Source organism: Ochlerotatus camptorhynchus, unplaced genomic scaffold (genome assembly GCF_037179485.1).
Source record: "Ochlerotatus camptorhynchus isolate MF236.1 unplaced genomic scaffold, CSIRO-AGI_Acam_v1.1 ptg000550l, whole genome shotgun sequence".
Classification (NCBI taxonomy): domain Eukaryota; kingdom Metazoa; phylum Arthropoda; class Insecta; order Diptera; family Culicidae; genus Ochlerotatus; species Ochlerotatus camptorhynchus.
Window position 1 is genome coordinate 2,219,416 of NW_027041033.1, and position 17,866 is coordinate 2,237,281.

At 44.3% G+C, this 17,866-nt stretch overlaps 1 protein-coding gene across 1 annotated transcript; it reads right to left on the bottom strand.

The window, feature by feature from the left end:
* Window positions 1–2,885: 2,885 nt before the first annotated feature.
* LOC135713344 (uncharacterized) lies at window positions 2,886–17,592 on the bottom strand. Its single transcript, XM_065236450.1, has 2 exons — window positions 17,217–17,592; window positions 2,886–3,312 (listed from the first exon to the last, which is right to left on the bottom strand). Exons 1-2 carry the CDS (start codon window positions 17,564–17,566, stop codon window positions 2,886–2,888), a joined length of 777 nt encoding a protein of 258 aa, XP_065092522.1. The 5' UTR covers window positions 17,567–17,592.
* Window positions 17,593–17,866: the final 274 nt, after the last annotated feature.

Genomic DNA, 17,866 nt, shown 5'->3' on the forward strand with positions numbered 1-17,866 from the left:
TTTATCTTGGCTACACGGTAACTGATAATTACCTATTATGTTGTTTGCTCATGCTACTAGCTAACGTAACTGTAACAACGTCACTTATCTATATACCCCGAAATAAGGGTAAAGGGCGAACACGAAATTATTGCGACACATTCAACAGGGCATAACTTTTTTACCATTGGGTAAAAATCAACCAAATTTTGCACACTTTCTCATTGATGTGTATTGTGTACATGCTGTCAAACTCGAAGTCGTGTTTTTCGATTCAACGAAAATGGAGGTGAACCAACGCGAGTTGAGAGAACAAATTCTTTCCAAACACCTGGAATTTCCTGACCTGTCGCACCGGCAGTTGGGAAAAATGTTGAACATTCACCATTCAACCGTTTCCAGAGTGTTGAAGCGGTTCCAGGAGCGGTTGACGTTGGACCACGGCAAAGGAGCTGAAAGAAAACCGGGAGCGGAGAACAAAAAGACGGAGGGAAAGGTGAAGCGGATGATTAAAGCAAATCCCAACGTCTCAAGCCGTGATTTGACTAAAAAGATCGGCATGTCGCAGAGCTACGTCCAGAATGCAAAGAAGAGAGCTGGACTACATCCATACAAGGTACAGAACTTCCCAAACCGCGATGAGCGGCAACAATCGATGGCTAAAACTCGGGCACGGAAGCTCTACGAGAAGATGCTGACAAAATATGGCTGCTGTGTGATGGACGACGAAACGTATATAAAAGCCGATTTTAAGCAAATTCCGGGGTCGGAATTTTTCACCGGCAAGAGCAAGTTCGATGTGGACGACAAATTTAAGAAGAAGAAAATGTCGAAGTTCGCCTCCAAATATCTCATTTGGCAGGCCATCTGCTCTTGCGGACTGAGGAGTGAGCCTTTCGTGACAGTAAATGGCGAGATCTACAAATCTGAGTGCCTCGAGGAGCGCCTTTTGCCGTTCTTGCAGCAGCACGACGAAGCTCCGCTATTTCGGCCAGATTTGGCATCATGCCACTATTCTAAAAGTGTCCTGGAGTGGTATGAGGCCAATTCTGTCCATTTTGTTCCAATGGACATGCATCCGCCAAACTGTCCGGAGCTGCGCCCGGTGGAGCAGTACTGGGCAATAATGAAGCGGGAACTTCGGAAGAGCAAGAAGACAGTCAAAGACGAGAAGGACATGTTAAGAAAATGAAAAAAAAACTGAGAAACTGGTACCGGATGACACTGTAAAGACTTTGATGGAGGGCACCAAGCAAAAATGCGTTCAATTTTACACTCAAGGCTCCATCGATTAACTTTTCTTTTGATTTTTGAAGTAAATATATGTATAAAACTACCCCAAAATTTTGGTTTGATTCTAAACATTATAAGAAAATTGGCATGACATTGTCGGTGTCGCAATAATTTCGTGTTCGCCCTTTAATGAAGTGAAATTCAAGATATGAATTAGAGATAATACCTAGATTTAAAAAATAAATAAATTTAATTTAAAAGTCGGTATATGTAATTGCTCAGCCGATTTCTTTCATTGAACCTTACTGCCTATAATAGCATATCAGTCCCATTAAGCTTTTGTCAATGTTGAGATAATATCGCTATCTACTATCAATTGGCATCTACTTTCATATTACGTGATAAAACTATGGACTTTCATCGTGAAAAATGTGAAAACAAACAAAACAAAATGATCTGATATCAGTTCCATCCTGAAATTCAATCATCCACAGTTTTTCGCTGATATAGCAAAACATGCAACTGATTTTAACTGGAAAAAATTATCAATAAATAAACTAAGATTTTTCAAATATTTAGACGGGAATTGCACTTCGTAACTTCTACGGCCATTTTCTCTATGCCTATTTTTTTTCCATGTGGGACAGATATGCGATTACAGGCACTTGATGACTTTTCAAAGCAATGACAAATGATGCGTCGCCAATAAAGCTGGGTTTATTTTTTTTCTATTAATATAAACCGTCGGAATAAATCTGAAAGCTCTCATGGATCCACTTTTCCCGTTCGGCTGGTATGCTGTCAACATCCAATTCACTGGTTCCCATCCTCATTCATCAGGAATCAATTTCCTCTCCGCCATTATTATTATTATTATAAATCGCATTAATCCTGCCGTCGAAGGCATTGTTATTGAACTGATATAAATACTTCTCAAACTCGGTTCTCCTCCATTCCGCCCCCTGCACCGCCACAATCACATTCCAAGCCAACCCATCGAAGTAATAAACAATATAAGGATGCCCTTCCCAAGTACCCGGCGATGTTGCAAACACCTATATCGAGCAATATCTTAGAAATTTATGTTCTCTCTTGGACACCGGAAAAATAAATAAAGGTCTCTAAAAAGAAAAGAAATGAAAAGCAATGAGCGCTTCCCAGAACAGTGCAACAGTACCCTGCCATGAGCAAATTTATTAAATATTAATGTCGTCGTCGGTTGGCCGACCGGTTCATTACAATATAATAAAAAAATGATCACCAGATAAACATCTTGCCGGAGGAATTGTTTATTCAAATCACCTCCAAAATATGGTTGCCACGAAGATATCGAATTGGTTCCGCCTTCAGGTGAGGACGACGTAATTTTCATTCAAAACCGAAGTCAAATGGAAAACGAACGACACCATCGATTGTGCTGAACGACCAACCGGTGGCCCACTACTGAATGCTGGAAGGATGTTGATCCTTGTAGTGACCTTCGTTATCACTGGTTTCGCTTCCGAACACCAGGTGCACGCAGAAGACTTCAATGATTGTATGCGAAACGAAACTGCGCATGTGCGGTGCTTTTCGCGCCAAACTTGCATGCAACTTCAAATGGACTTGTTCTCATATGTTCTAATCAAGCCTGCGATTACACATCATTTACAACAATTATATTCTAACCCATCTTAATCCTCATCGTCAGACCTTATCTCTCCCTCCTCAATTTCTTCATCAGCATCCCGTACCACACCAGCACTAGCCTTTCTGGCTCCAATCACATCTATCTCAGCATCCTGATCTTCATCATCTTCCACCTCAACCACCTCCTCCTCCTCTTCCTTATCCTCATGACGCGATCTCTTCCGATGTCGATGCCGGAAGTCACCGTGATGCTGATGCTGCTGTTGGTCCATTTCGATCAGTTTGTGCGTCGACGAATGGAAAGTTCGGATCGTTTCGCGCCGGTTGTGTGTCATGACCGATCGCATCGTTCGGTGCAGGAAGCGTTTGTTGGCTTTCTTCAGGGGACACCCGCGCCACCCGAGGGCACCGACCTGCGAGGCACGGATGCGCCCGATCTTGACATCCCGGTAGATTTCCTCGATTGCTTGACTGGAAATGAGATTTTTTTTTTTAGTAAACAAAATGAACGATTTTGATTAAATACCCATTTATAAAGGTTTTTTTTTAAATAATCTGCCCACGCTTAGTTTCCAGAATTTTTTAAGTTTTCCAGGTTGTACGATATACAGTTCAATTAAGCATTAAACCGAATGCGATTGAAGCAAATACATCACTAGGTTTAATGGGTCATTACTAAACAAAACTCAATTCTTCCTATGATTTAAATAACATGAAAATTTGCTTACTTCTTTTTGTAGGATTTCTTTGGAATGTTCTCAAGAATTTCCTTTAGAATCATTGCCCTTCACAGACTTTGTTTCAAAGTTCTTCCACAATAAATTTGATCAAACTATGAGCTCAAGCTTCTCACTGGAAGTCACTTGAACATTTTTTTTTGTAACAATCCAGAAGTTGTCCGCAGAACACTCCAAAAATTTATGGAATTCATCCTAGGATTCTCTTTGATTTTTTAATGGTTCTTCCAAGAATTTACTGAAGCTTCCTGGTTATTATTAAAATTTGATATTCCCCTCAGAATTGTCTTGAAATTCTACTCAGCATATTGCCCGTAGCACTATCGTCAAAATTCGATACCCTTGATGTTGCGATAAGAAACGAAAGGTTACACATTAATTTTGGCAGCTAGATTTTTATTCACTTCAAAACTTAATTTTAGTTCAGTTCTAATTTAGCATTTTGATAAGAACTTCCCGCATAAATGCGAACCATTACTTGACCTGTGAGTGTGTGTGGATACAATTCATCTCCCACTGACCGGCAGTCTTTTATGGAAGAAACCTGCCTGGACCTAGACTGCCCATAATTGCATATCAGTACCATATGGATAGGCAATCAAGCAAAGATGGGACTGATATGCGATTATGGGTAGTAGAGGTGTGCGTCGCCGCTCTAAAGGGCCATCCACATTAGATCCGTTTGCGTTGCGTTGACGTAAATTTGACAGTTAGACAATAGATTTAGCTGTCACTTTGCCGTAACGCGTCCGATCCGGATCTAATGTGCGTGGGCCTTAAGTCTTAGCAACCCATGAGCTTGGCAACCCTGCACTTATGACTTTTGAGATTATTATTTTACCTTGTCAAGTTCTCATGGATGATTGAACGAGTTATTTGTGTACATATTGCATACGAGGGTACTCACAAGTCCTGTTTACAGGTAAAACGAGCATCAAATAACATGCATGTGAGTCTTTTTTTTTGTTTATTTGTTTATTTGTTTATTTAATAATTCAACTGGCAATTAATGTCTTAATGAATAAAACTTAATCTAAATAGTTATGGTCAACGAAACGAAAACGGTCAAGTAACCGGTGACGAAACACATTTGCTGATACGTTAAAGTCAAATTCGCAATAAAAGTAGTTAAATTGTCGGCTGATTGCACGAATTGGTTCATTCTGCGTATAATTTCTGCCTCGTGGCTCCAGAAACAGAAATTCGCGTTGACGAAGAGGTCTCTCAGGAGCATACATATTTAGCTGGGCCAGCAACGTTGGACAGTCAATGTCACCCGTGAGAAGCTTTCCAGCAAACATAGCTTGAGCGACCGTCCGTCGCACCACTAGCGGTTCGATGCCCAGAAGACGGCAACGCTCCTCGTGCGGTGGCAGGTTCGATGAGTCACGCCAGTTCAAGAAACGAAGAGCATATCTCACAAACTTTCGTTGAACAGATTCGATTCTAGCGATCCAAGTGGTTTGGAAAGGGCACCATACAACTGCACTTGATTCTAATATAGACCACACAAGTGAGCAGTAAAGTGATCTGAGGCATAACGGGTACCGGACACCATCGGCAATTTTGAAAATAAAACCCAGTTAGCGATTGGCTCGGGAAATGATGTCGTTATAATGGATTTTGAAGGTGAGCCTGCAGTCCAGAGTAACACCGAGATCCTTTATTTGTTCTACACGGGCAATGCAACGTCCAAAGAGCACATAGTCAAACATAATTGAATCGTTTTTACGGTGATAGGAGATGATGTTGCATTTTTCGATGCTCAGGCCCATCAAATTTCTCGTGCGCCAGTCAGCGAAAATACATAGCATATGCTGGAGATCCCAACAGTCCGAGAAGCTTTTGATAATTTTGTAGATTTTGGCGTCATCTGCGTAGAAAAGACGACATCCAGATGGTAACAACAGAGCGATGTCGTTTAAAAAGATGGAAAACAGCAGATGTCCCAGGTTGCTGCCTTGCGGGACTCCCGAGTTGTTTGAGAAAACATTTGATTCCGTCGCGCCAATCTTGACTCGTACAGAGCGATTCACTAAGTACGATCTGAACCATTTCACAGCCGTAGACGAGACACCTAGTGTCTCCAACTTAGCAAGCAGGATTTCATGATCCACCCTGTCAAAAGCGGCTTTTAAGTCCATGTATGCAGCATCAACTTGCCATCCAGCATCCAAGCTTCGCAGACAGTCAGAGGTAAACTGCACCAGGTTCGTGGAAACCGATCGCTTGGGATAAAAACCATGTTGGTCCGTATCGATATAATTTTTACAGCACATAAACAGAGCATCATTTACAATAATCTCGAAAAGTTTAGAGCAGGCGCACATTGAGGAAATCCCACGATAATTAGCGACATTCCGTTTGCCTCCTTTTTTGTGAATTGGAAACAGATAGGAAAGCTTCCAGCGGGAGGGGAATTCACTTTGCTGTGCCGAGAAATTAAAAAGTCGCGCAAGTGGAAGGCAGAGGTTGACTGCACATCGTTTTAAAACTGACGAGGGAATTCCGTCAGGACCAGCGGCGAATGAGTTCTTCATTTTGCGTGTTGCGGCTATCACCATGTCTTCAGTGATGTGAGGTATGTCAAAACTAAAAACATCACGTGGCATCCCGGAGGTTGCGACCAACACCTGTGTCGGTGAAGCGGAAAAATCGTGGAAGACTTGTTTGAATTGACGAGCAAACAAGCTGCATTTTTCACTTTCGCTGCACGCCGTATCATCTCCGAGGAACATGGAACAAGGCAGCCCGGATTCTTTCCGTTTTGAATTTACAAACGACCAAAAACCTTTCGGGTTCGACCGAAGGTTCGCTTCCGTGCGTCTCACGTGCCGATTACAGAGGAAGTGGTTGTAGTTTCGATAGCGACGACTTGCGAAATTATACTGTTGCTTGTAGAACGGTGAGCGAGAGCTGCGGTACCTTCGGAGTGCGGCGGAGCGCTGACGTTTTAGTTTGCGTAGGCGTGAGTTCGACCATGGAGGCTTCTGCGGGGGACGTCTTGCTGGGACAGTGCGGAAAATAACTTCTTCCAGCGCAGAGCTGAAACAATCCACGGCATCATTGACACTAGCGGCCGTTTCGATACAGTGCCAATCTATTTCCTCAAGCGCATTGTTCAATGCAGTGTAATCGGCCCGGCACGACGAAAGCGGGATGGTCGGCATCTAGATCGATCAGTGGCTCGACCGGTAGAGAAACAGAAGTGTATGGTAATGCTGAGTCATTTGCCAGAACAAGATCTAACAAACGTCCATTACGGTTGGGAAAAATGTTCGCCTGAGTGAACCCATGAATGTTAAATCCGTCCAGAAGTTCACAGCAAGCAACCGGCATATGCGTTTAGCAGAGGATCAATGAATGGTGTGCCACTGTCAGAGAAACGCCACTGTAAACCAGCTTGGCTGTAGTTGCCAAATAGGAGAGCGGGAGAATTGAGGCACAATTGAGACGAAATCGAGCCCAACGAATTAACGTGCTCATGGATGATCGTGCAGTCGTTTTTTCGGTCTGCACATACACTGAGCTTGGTTCTTGGCAGATCCACAACAATCCAGATTTGCTCTAGCAGACTTGAAATGGGCGAGGTACTTACATAGCTGGTCAGTTTCGTTGTGACGGCGATCAGAACCCCACCACCACGCATTTTTTGACTATTTGGCGGAGAGCGGTCGGTTCTGAAGACGGAATAATGCGATCCAAACAGCTGCGGTGAGTAAATCCGGTCATCCTGCCAAGTTTCTGTCAGAACAATCAAATCGTACTCAGCCTCGGAGACAGCCAGGAAAAACGGGTCGATTTTAGTCCGCAGCCCACGCACATTTTGGTAGTAAATCCGGAGACCACTCAAGATGCCACTACGCGAACTGGAAGTTGAAGGGAAATCAGGTACCGAAAGTTCGAAATTGCAATTATACTCGCCTGGAGTTGCAGGCCGGAAGCCCCCGATACCACCACCGACCACAGGACCGGGACGATGACGATGGCGGATGTCAGCAGCAAGCCCGACTGGGTCGGGGGGCTCGGGAGCTTCCTTAGTGCCTGTTTTAGGGTGTCCCGGATCCGATGAAGTTGTGGCGATGGTGTCAACAGCTGGAGAAACGTAGCACGCTAGTTTTTTGCCGAATCAATAAACTCGTGAAACTGTAATCCGGCAGGCCAGGAATCCGGATCGAGTGCAGCATCTTTCAAACAAGGATCCAAACCGATCTTGAATGACACAAATATCATACTGGATACGACTTTTCCTCTGGGAACCACACGCACCACATCGACAGGTTCAGTTAAGCTCAAGCAGCGTGACACAATACTCTGCACGTCGTTATCGGTGATGAGCGGGCAAACTGGTGTAGCACTCAGTGACGGGTTGCGTTGTGGCTTAGCAGAGAAATTGTCGACTTTTTTACTTAGCTCAGCCACGGCATCATGCAGTTGCCAAACCTGATCTGGCAACTAAGCAAGCGAGGAGGGTTGCATTTGTTGTTGCTGCTGATCGTCGATGAAACAGCGGATAGAGCGGCCCTGTAGAACCCCACGACAGGAATTGCAAACGAAGAGTATCTTTCCAGCTGATAATGGTTCCTTCAGATTGCGGATATTAATACCGCAACACTGCTGGCTGATGTGGTAGAATGTTTCGCCAAAACCACCACGCAGCGGCTCGAGATCGTTGACAACGAGCTGACATTCTCCGCATTGTTTTTGGTCCATTCTGCTTTGACGGAGCTGCACAGTGAAAAGATGGAGACGGGTCGGGATTCGATGATGCTAGGATGACGTGTTGATTACAGCAAACGACAGCACGAAATTTATCGATATTCCACACCTTTCGGAGAGATTGTCGAAAAAAGTATTGTTTACGCACAATTTTGAACACTAAAAACCAGATTTACACACACAAATTCTATGGTAAAACACGAACGTTAACAAGGCCAACAAGGCGAACAATGGCTATATTCAACTATCAACTATATTTGTAGAACATTTATTCCTTTTGGTTCAACAATGCCAAACGAATGAGAAGATTGTTAAGCGCTAGTTAGTCGGCCACTGCTGGAACTGTTAGCCAGTATACGATGACCGTTACTTACCTTACCAATCAGGCTAAGGCCTTGTTGTCCTCTGCTGTCTCCGGTCTAATCATCGTCTTGTAGACAGTCAACTTCGTGCGGCGGCGAATTTTATTCGACCGGAACGTCCTCGGGAGTCTAAAGTAGGCACGATTCCCTACCATAATGCGTCTTTGAATGCCTCTGTTGGTATCATTTTCGGCGGTCACCAGTGATCCCAAATACACGAACTTATCGACCACCTCGATTTCGTCACCGTCAATCTGAACTCGGAGTGGGAGGCTAACATTGTCTTCCCTAGAACCTCTTCCTTTCATGTATTTTGTCTTTGATGCATTGATGGCAAGTCCAATCCGTCTAGCTTCAGCCTTCCGTCTGATGTACGTTTCCGCCATCATTTCAAAGTTCCGTGCCATAATGTCAATGTCATCGGCGAAGCCAAGGAGCTGGATGGTCTTCCTTAATATCCTACCACTCGTGTCTATCCCAGCTCTTCTGATCACACCTTCTAACTGTTAGGATTGGCAATATCCAAACCCTCTTGTTTCGGTTAAAGTGACCGAACCCCCTGCCGTCGATCGATCTGTCATTGAGATGAGAGCGCGTGCAGAGAGCGCGCCCTTTTTCTTTCTTTTTTCAAGAAGTTATTTCCTTTGTATTATCTCATAATTCCGCGTGTTTCGCGTCTTTATTCCGATATCACTGCCTACCTGAATCTTATGAGGTTATGGGCCCAGTGATCGCGAGTGTCGGAAAAAGTAAATAGGTGCGAAAAATGGACCGCGAGGCAGAAAACGCTCGAGTCCCTCAGTTCGACGGGTCGAATTATCCGCAGTGGAAGTTTCAGATGCAGGTTCTCCTGCAGGAGCATGACCAACAGGAAGCGGATGAGGTCGAGGAGCTGAAGGTGAGGGAAGAGGATTCTGCTGCCGTCCGGTAGGCGAAAGCCAAAGCAGCCGAAAAACGGGCGAAAAAGGACCGCCGTTGCATGTCGCTGCTGATTTCGCGGATAATCGACAAAATGTTGGAGCATGTTCAGGAAAAGGAGTCTCCGAGGGCCGTTTGGTAGTCGTTGGAAGAAATTTTTCAACGAAAGAGCGTTGCAAGTCACCTCCACTTGCAAAAGAAGCTGCTGCTGCTTCGCCACACCACCGGTGGCTGTCTGCAGGACCATTTCCTGACGTTCGAGCGGATTGTCCGGGACTACAAGTCGACCGGCGCGTGGTTGGAGGACATCGATGTGGTGTGCTACCTCCTGCTGACGTTAGGACCAGGTTTTGCGACCGTCGTCACCGCCCTGGAGACAATGTCGAAGGAGAAGCTGTCATTGGAATTCGTCAAGTGCAGATTGCTTGATGAGGAGATCAAGCGCAGCAGCGAAGATGGCAGATCCCGTGACTCGAAAGTTGATGCTGCTGCTTTCAGCGGTGCTGGCGGCGTGGAGGCGAAAAATAATAAGAAGAAACCACCTAGAAAGTGGAAGTGTTTTGGTTGCAATCGCGAAGGGCACAAAATCGCCGACTGCCCGGAGAAGAAGAAGCAACCGAAGAAAAACAGTGCGCACCTCGGAAAAGGTGAAAAGGATGTTTGTTTCCTCGGCAGTGACAGTAGAGGTCTTCCGAAAACGAGCTGGATTGTCGACTCAGGATCGTCGGAGCACCTGACGAACGATCGGCGGTTGTTCGAAAAGCTTCGGCCGATGAAGGAGCCGATGATCATTTCGGTGGCAAAGGAAGGCCAGTCCATCGTCGCCAAAGAGTACGGTGAGGTGAATGCAATTGCTGTGGCGGATGGTAAGTCGGTTCCAATTACGCTCAAAAACGTTCTATACATTACGGAAGCGCGAGTGAACTTGCTGTCCGTTCGAAAAATGGAAATTGCCGAACTGAAAGTTGTGTTCGCGAATGGCGTCGTGAGCGTCGAACGCGATTCGGAAGTGATTATGGTTGGTGAGCGTCGCGGTAAACTTTGTGAGATCGACTTTCACCAACAAATCCAACCGAGGAAGCGATCTATTCGTGCGGTCGTGTGCCAAAAGAACTAGAACTATGGCATCGACGTTACGGGCACTTAAGTACGAAGAACTTGAAAGTGCTAATCGACAACGAGATGGTCGACGGGATGTGCGCGAAAGTGAAGAAATCCGGTGGTGAATTCATTTGGGAAGCGTGCCTCGTCGGACGTGTGTGGCCCTGTGACGCCGGTGGGCATCGATGGCGAACGGTATTTCGTCACTTTTGTGGATGACTAGAGTCGTTTGACGGTCGTTTCGCTAATAAACTCCAAGGACGAAGTGATGGACAGCTTCCGCGAGTACGTAGCACTAGTGAATGCGAAGTTCGAAACGCGTATATCTCGGTTGCGCTGCGATAATGGCGGCGAGTATATCGGTCGCGAGCTCCGGAAGTTCTCGTTTCAGTTTCGGTGGGAAGCAGTTCTGGGGTCCTGCGCTGTCTGGTAGCGTTCCTGGTGACACCGTACAAAGTTTGGGAGGGTCGCCGACCCAACGTTCGTGGTCTGCGTGCATTCGGTTCCGACGTTCACGTCCACATTCTCAAGGAACGTAGGAAGAAGCTTCTATGGGAAGTCCTGGAGAGGAGTATTCGTGGGGTACGCTCCCTGTGGGTACCGAGTATGGGATCCCAAGCAGAAGAAGATCTTCATTGCGCGCGACGTTGTCTTCGTGGAGGACGGAAGAAAACGAGCTCGGAAGGGGATGCGAAACCGAAGTGTGGTTCTGATGTGTTTCCAATTCGTTCGAGTCTGATCGATTCCGATGAAGACAGTGATGCTGAAGAAGAAGTTTCCGTTGTTCCAGACGGGGATTCGGATAGATCGGGTGCAGACTCGGACGGGTCCGCTGAGGATTCGGACGGAAGCGCTGAAGAAGACGAGTCTGAGGGGACGGGGAAGATCGCTGCAAAGCCAGACCGTGGATTCAGCCAGAAGGCTGGGCTCGATTACGCAGAGACCTATTCTCCGGTCGCGCGGTTGGACACCATGCGCGTTGTGTTGGCGGTTGCAAATGAACAGAGGATGGCAGTCCACCAAATGGATGTGAAGACTGACTTCCTGAACGGGCATTTGGAGGAAGAGATCTACATGTCCCAGCCGGAAGGATTCATGCGAGGCAAGAACCTGGTGCGCCGACTCAACCGATCGTTGTATGGCCTGAAGCAGGCTACCCGAGCCTGGAATTCAAGATTCCACAAGTTCGTCGAAGGATTGGGATTCAAGCGAAGCCTGGGCGACCCGTGCCTCTACGTCAAGCGATCTAGGTGCAACCAAGTCATTCTGGTGTTGTACGTAGATGATTTGCTCGTCAACTGAAGGCTGTGGAAGTGGTGAAGCGGTCCCTAGCAAGCGATTTCGAAATGACGGACATAGGCGAAGTGCGAACATTTCTCGGCGGGATTGACCAGGACGTGGAGGGAAGAGTTCTTCGGATTAGCCAGAGAGAATTGATCGGTTGTTTCACGTACGTGACATTGACGTCCAGGCCGGACTTGTATGCGGCAGTCAGCTTCCTAAGCCAGTTCCAAAGTTGCCCTACGGAACTCCACAGGGTGCACGCGAAGAGAGTACTGCGGTACATTCAAGGAACGCTGGACTTGGGACTAGTGTTTTCGGTGAAGGATTTGGCACCGGTAATCGAAGCGTTTGCCGATGCGGATTGGGCGAATGACCTTGTCGATAGGCGCGAACTTTTGTGTGATAAAGTTTTAACCTTATGTAAATTATGGCTTTTTGGAAGTGAACCTTACAAATTATGGGTTATTACCATTATTACCATTCAAAATAGGGGAATTTACGTATTCTCGTCAATCTAAGCAGCGTCCGCACTTCTATTAGCATTTTGTCAGCGTTACGCACATATATCACGTGTCTGTTTGTTAACATTCATCTGCTGCTTGCTTCTCTATCCATTCCAATCGACAGAATTTTTCAAACCGGTTTGAAAGCGATTTTACAACGCTCCAAACTTCTCAGGTGAGTGTGACTATTGTCGGCAGCCTCTTTTTCTTCGGCAACCTTCCCATTAGAACTGCGTGTTAACCAGCTGTTCTATTATCGGCAACTCGAAATCAGCCCCATTTTGTAGTGCGTATACTTCATTTGAAGAAAAATCTGGCATAATAGGATTGCTCGGTCGTACAAATATAATCAGATTGAAGCTGAAAGACTAAAGAATCGTTTGAATACATTCAGGGAAGTGTGTTGATGGGAAAACATAGTGAAATTATCGTTTAAATTTTGGTTGCCGAAAACAGTCAATGGGTGCCGAAGCCAACATTTACCCTAGTTGTTTTTTTCATAAATTTTCGAAAATAGAATTATAAAAGTACCTTTTTACTAATAGTTTGAGAACTGTAATGGTAATGGTTATGATAGTCAGTGAGGTACATGGATGGTTTTGTATTATCGGCATGGGGTAAGTCACTCAGCACATTCTATCGAAATTAGATTCGACACATTCGATGGGCACATCCATCGGCACACCTTCGGCACAATCTCGTGGATTGTTGTAAAAAATTGGGAGCACTGCTGGACAACTGTCATTGAAGTGTTCACAACATTACGCGCTGTTTGACTGTATATTCAGGAACATCCTCCAATTCAATATACCAGAGGTACTCAGACCAGCAGTTCACTTCTCGGTTTACTTATAGATCTAAATACGAAATGTAGGTTTTAGAGTGGGCTCAAGAGAAAGAGGCAGTTAATCAAATCCCATTAGTATCCTTAATTCAAATAATGCTGCAACGCACACAAAACAAACTACAGAAGTCATATTCATCATCCTCTGTAGCCGGTCTCCAACAAAGTTCCTCACCGGTTCCAACTCTTTCCGGCCGCTGATAGACAGTTGCTTTTCACATCACGAAAGGCTAGGTTTCTAGTCTACCTTTGAGGGCATTAAAATAAAACCCTAATATACAGCACTTTTATTATCTTATGAACACTTCCCACGTCATCTTCAATCCGTTTTATCCTTGTGACTACAAACATTCAAGGTGTAAGAAATACCGGGTTGCCGGGATGGGTATTTTACAAACAATCACAGCTTTCTCTATGACCGGCACACTTGAGGCACACTGGCAAAAAAGATGACCCAAGATTGGTGTGCGGAGTGACCTACCCCTTAATTATCGGTCAAATTTACGAGGAATGTATCAGGAATAGGTAATCAGTAATTTACAGGCATTAATTTGATTATTTTGCTTTTGAGGATCGCTGCTGATTTTGACAGTACTGATGAATATCGACAAACGCGTATTCGTTGAAGTATAATGAACTCATTTGTTTATTTTTCTCGTACGTAACAGCGAAGATTAAAAAAAAAAAAAGCAATTCATCTACACTGGGTTGAAAAGCCACTCCTTGCGTGTGATGGTAAATGATAAAAACAGACACTTATGTAAATGACCAATGGTAGGTAGTATACCAATATCGTGTTATGCCTTGTTCAGACTACAGAGTTATAACAACCCGTGGAAACTAACGACTAGCCTATTGGTCCCAAGCAAATCGATTAACGTACCCCATTCTATTCAAAATTCTAGTACTACACTATGTTTGTTTTGATTCACTATGAAAGTTTGACAGATAAAATGAGGGGTTCGTGGATTTTCCTATGTTTCGAGGGGTGCATCGATTAGCTTGGGACCGAAGAGAGAACCAGAGCTAAGCCAAAAAGTTGAGCACGTTTCTTCGGGATCTTTTGGACTTAGAGTTACCTCTATGCTATTAGAGCATATGTACATTCTAGACTTTAGCTCAAGATTCTTGAATCTTGAATCAGATGGTAAATGAGGAAAATTGACGAATATTTTACTCCTGCACTTTGTGATTTATGGGTAAACTAAACTCAAATTTGACTCGTTCTCATTCGCCGTGTACTCAGTACAAAAATCAAGATCGACGGAAATCAAACCATGGTAAAAACATCGTTCGTATTTACAGAGAATTAGTGTTTCCTACCAGTGTTATCCCGGGAAACCATTCCCAGAAAATTTACCAAAAAACACATTTCCTTAAAGGCTGACTAAAAGTAAATTGGTACGCCCCTCGCGTGCCGCTAGCACGCCTCTAGTGCTGGGAATCGAAAATCTTTGATAGTGTGGTTTGTTTACACTTCTATAGAGAACAACTGGTGCATGTTTGATCAAAGTAGTCGATCGCGTTCAGAAATAACGTCAAATGGACCTCGAAAGAAGAAAATATTGTGCACAAACACCTGTAAAATCTGGAATGGTCGGCTCAAAACCTACACGAAAACTCTAAGTGTGGAAAGGAATCAGCGGACCTACGAAAAATCTGGATCCAGAGATCGTCAGCTGCGCAGCAAAGTGTTGAGGTGCGTTAAAGCCAACCCCGGTCTTTCGGTCCGATATGTGGCCAGAAACTACAACGCCAACTTTCAAACGGTGCGGAACATCCTTGCCAGGAAAGGATACAAGTCGTACAAAGCCAGTAAACATCAGAACCGGCACATGAAGCAGAATTCCGTGGCCAAAAATTGTGCAAGGCTCTTGTACGACCGTGTTTTGACGAAACACAAGGGCTGCACTTTGATCGATGACGAAACATACGTCAAACTTGATTGTAAGCAGCTTCCCGGTCAAAAGTTTTACAACGCGACTGGACGTGGGGATGTGCCGGAAAGGTTCAAAATCGTGAAGAAGGCCATGATTTGGCAAGTGATTTTCTGTTGTGGCTTTAAAACGGAACCAGTCGTCACATCCTCGACGATGACATCCCAAGTTTACATCGAAGAATGCCTGAAAAATCGTGTATTGCCATTCATCCGCAAGCATAGGGGCAAAGTCATCTTTTGGCCCGATTTGGCCAGCTGCCACTACTAAAAGGTTGTTCTGGAGTGGTATGCTAGCAACAAGATCGATTTTGTTCCCAAGCCAATGAATCCTCCGAATTGCCTGGAATTTCAACCAATCGAAAAATACTGGGCAATTTCAAAGAATCGACTTCGACGAAGCGGCGGGGCAGTCAAGGACATCCAGCAAATGTGTCCGTTTCCACTGTGCGGGCACTAATGGGCTCCATCAAAAGGAAGGTTTTGTTCGAACTGGAAATATGTAACTATCTAATGCTGTAACTTTGAAATTTCAATGAAAGTACTGTAAAGCAACCAATGCACTAAGGGATTCTTATGGCTGTTGCTGAAAATGGAAAGGCCTACAAAAACTTGTTTACAAAACACTGAGGTTCAAATTGCGCATACTGGCTTTATCTTTATTCATTCCCAATTGTATATCAAAGGTTCACACCTGATTGTTATGCTTTCCACATTAAAATTCGTAGGACTCATTAAACCCCACTTAGAGTAACACATTGTAGCGGTGAAAATAACTACAATTTTTCAAATAAATATGCCATTCGATCTATTAGCCGAAGGATGAAGGATGTATCTAACAACTTGCATCAATCAAATCATTCATTTGGAAATATTCAAAGAAACCAACTGTCTCAAGAAATTACTATTTTTGCCGAGGGGGGCGACTCTATCTACGCTGCAGGAAAGATTGTGTTGTGCTGTGGCTAGCTGCTCGCACGCTGAGTAGATAGAAAGAAGATTGATGACGATTCTGATGATTTCCTGCAAAAAGATGATGCGCGATGCAAGTAGATGTGAGAAATGCAATAAGATTTTTCGAAGATTGATTCGCTAGTGTGAGATTTTTTGAGCATCTAAAATTGAGATTTGGATGTGTCGCCTCCCTCGATTTTTGCGAGGTTTTGTGCCAAAATTGATTTTCAATTAAATCAATTTCAAATGACTTTCTTCAAAAAGTGTTTTGCTTCCATTCATATAGTGCGTTTAAAGTTTAACGTATGGCAGCAATTTTTCGACATCACATTAACCAGCAGTTGAGCTATAAGAGGGACATGTTTTGTCCACTTTGGGAATTTTACCCTCATTTCTCCTCTATTTTGAAGCTCATTTAATTCTAAGAAATAAACTACTGATATCTATTTTTTTTAAATCCTCACAATATGAATCTATCCTAGAAGTTTCCTTGTTGACAGTCATGGAAACCATTTACATCCATTATTCATTTGCCTCCAACTTTTTACATCAACAGAATTCCTTTATATAATGTAGTATGTTTTTGTAGGTTTTGATATTAACTAAAACTTCTGCAAATAACTCAAATCTGTAACTCTTATGCATTATGAACTAGAGCGGGACGAAATTGTTATTATTTTTCAATGAATGTAATTTACATTCACTGAAAAACAATGGTGGGTTCTGTTCGCTCTGATTCATCATACATAAGAGATAAATATTTGAGTTCTTGACACAAATTGTAGCTAATATCAAAACCTTTAAAAGCTTAATACATTATATAACGAAATTCTGTTGATGAAAAAAGTTGAAGGCAAATGAATGTAAATGATTGTCCATGCCTGCTAGGAAATAATCTACTGAGCTGTTTAGCATGAAAAACTAGAATGACAGCTTCAAAACCGTCCCGAATATCAAAAGTCATTCGGTAGATGGAATGAGGTTTCGCCTCAACCAACGAATGCTGACTGTACTTACTTCGTCAACTGATCCGAACTGACACCCGGTTGATCACTGCCGGCTACTTTTATGGTGCCGAGAATTTTGTTCGCACCGGACGGCTGACTCTGAACGGTTCCCTGAAGTTTTCCCACGCTGCTGCTAGTTGACTTTGCAATGCTACTGCTGCTACTTGCGACTCGGGATGTTGATCCCGTTATCGGAACCGGTGCTGGTACCGGTACCGGCACAACTGTGGCGAGGCTTGTCTGCTGTATCAGTGAATATGAAGGTGCCGGGACGGGTGTGAGCACCAGTGCCGGTATGGCTGCAACGTTTGCACCGGCTGGTTTCACCGTTCCGACTATTTTACCCGGTGTCCAGTTCATTACCGTGCGTTTTCAATCACGTACCGACTCACGAAGGTAAAACTTTGGACTTTGTTTGAAAACAACACTACGGCCACTATCGTTCGCTTGTTTGCAAACAAAGCTGAGAAATGTCATTTCTTGTAAGGAGAAGCGAAGCGTCGCTTTAAATGTTGCTTCTTGAGTTGTGTGCAAGTTTCATAGACTTGCACGCAACTTCAATGTCGGTTTTTTGCAGGAAAGGGCACGATATTGACGACCGGAGTTGCGAGTGAGTTGCGATGCGGAACAAGAGAAAATGTGCTGCCTGCCAGTCGAATG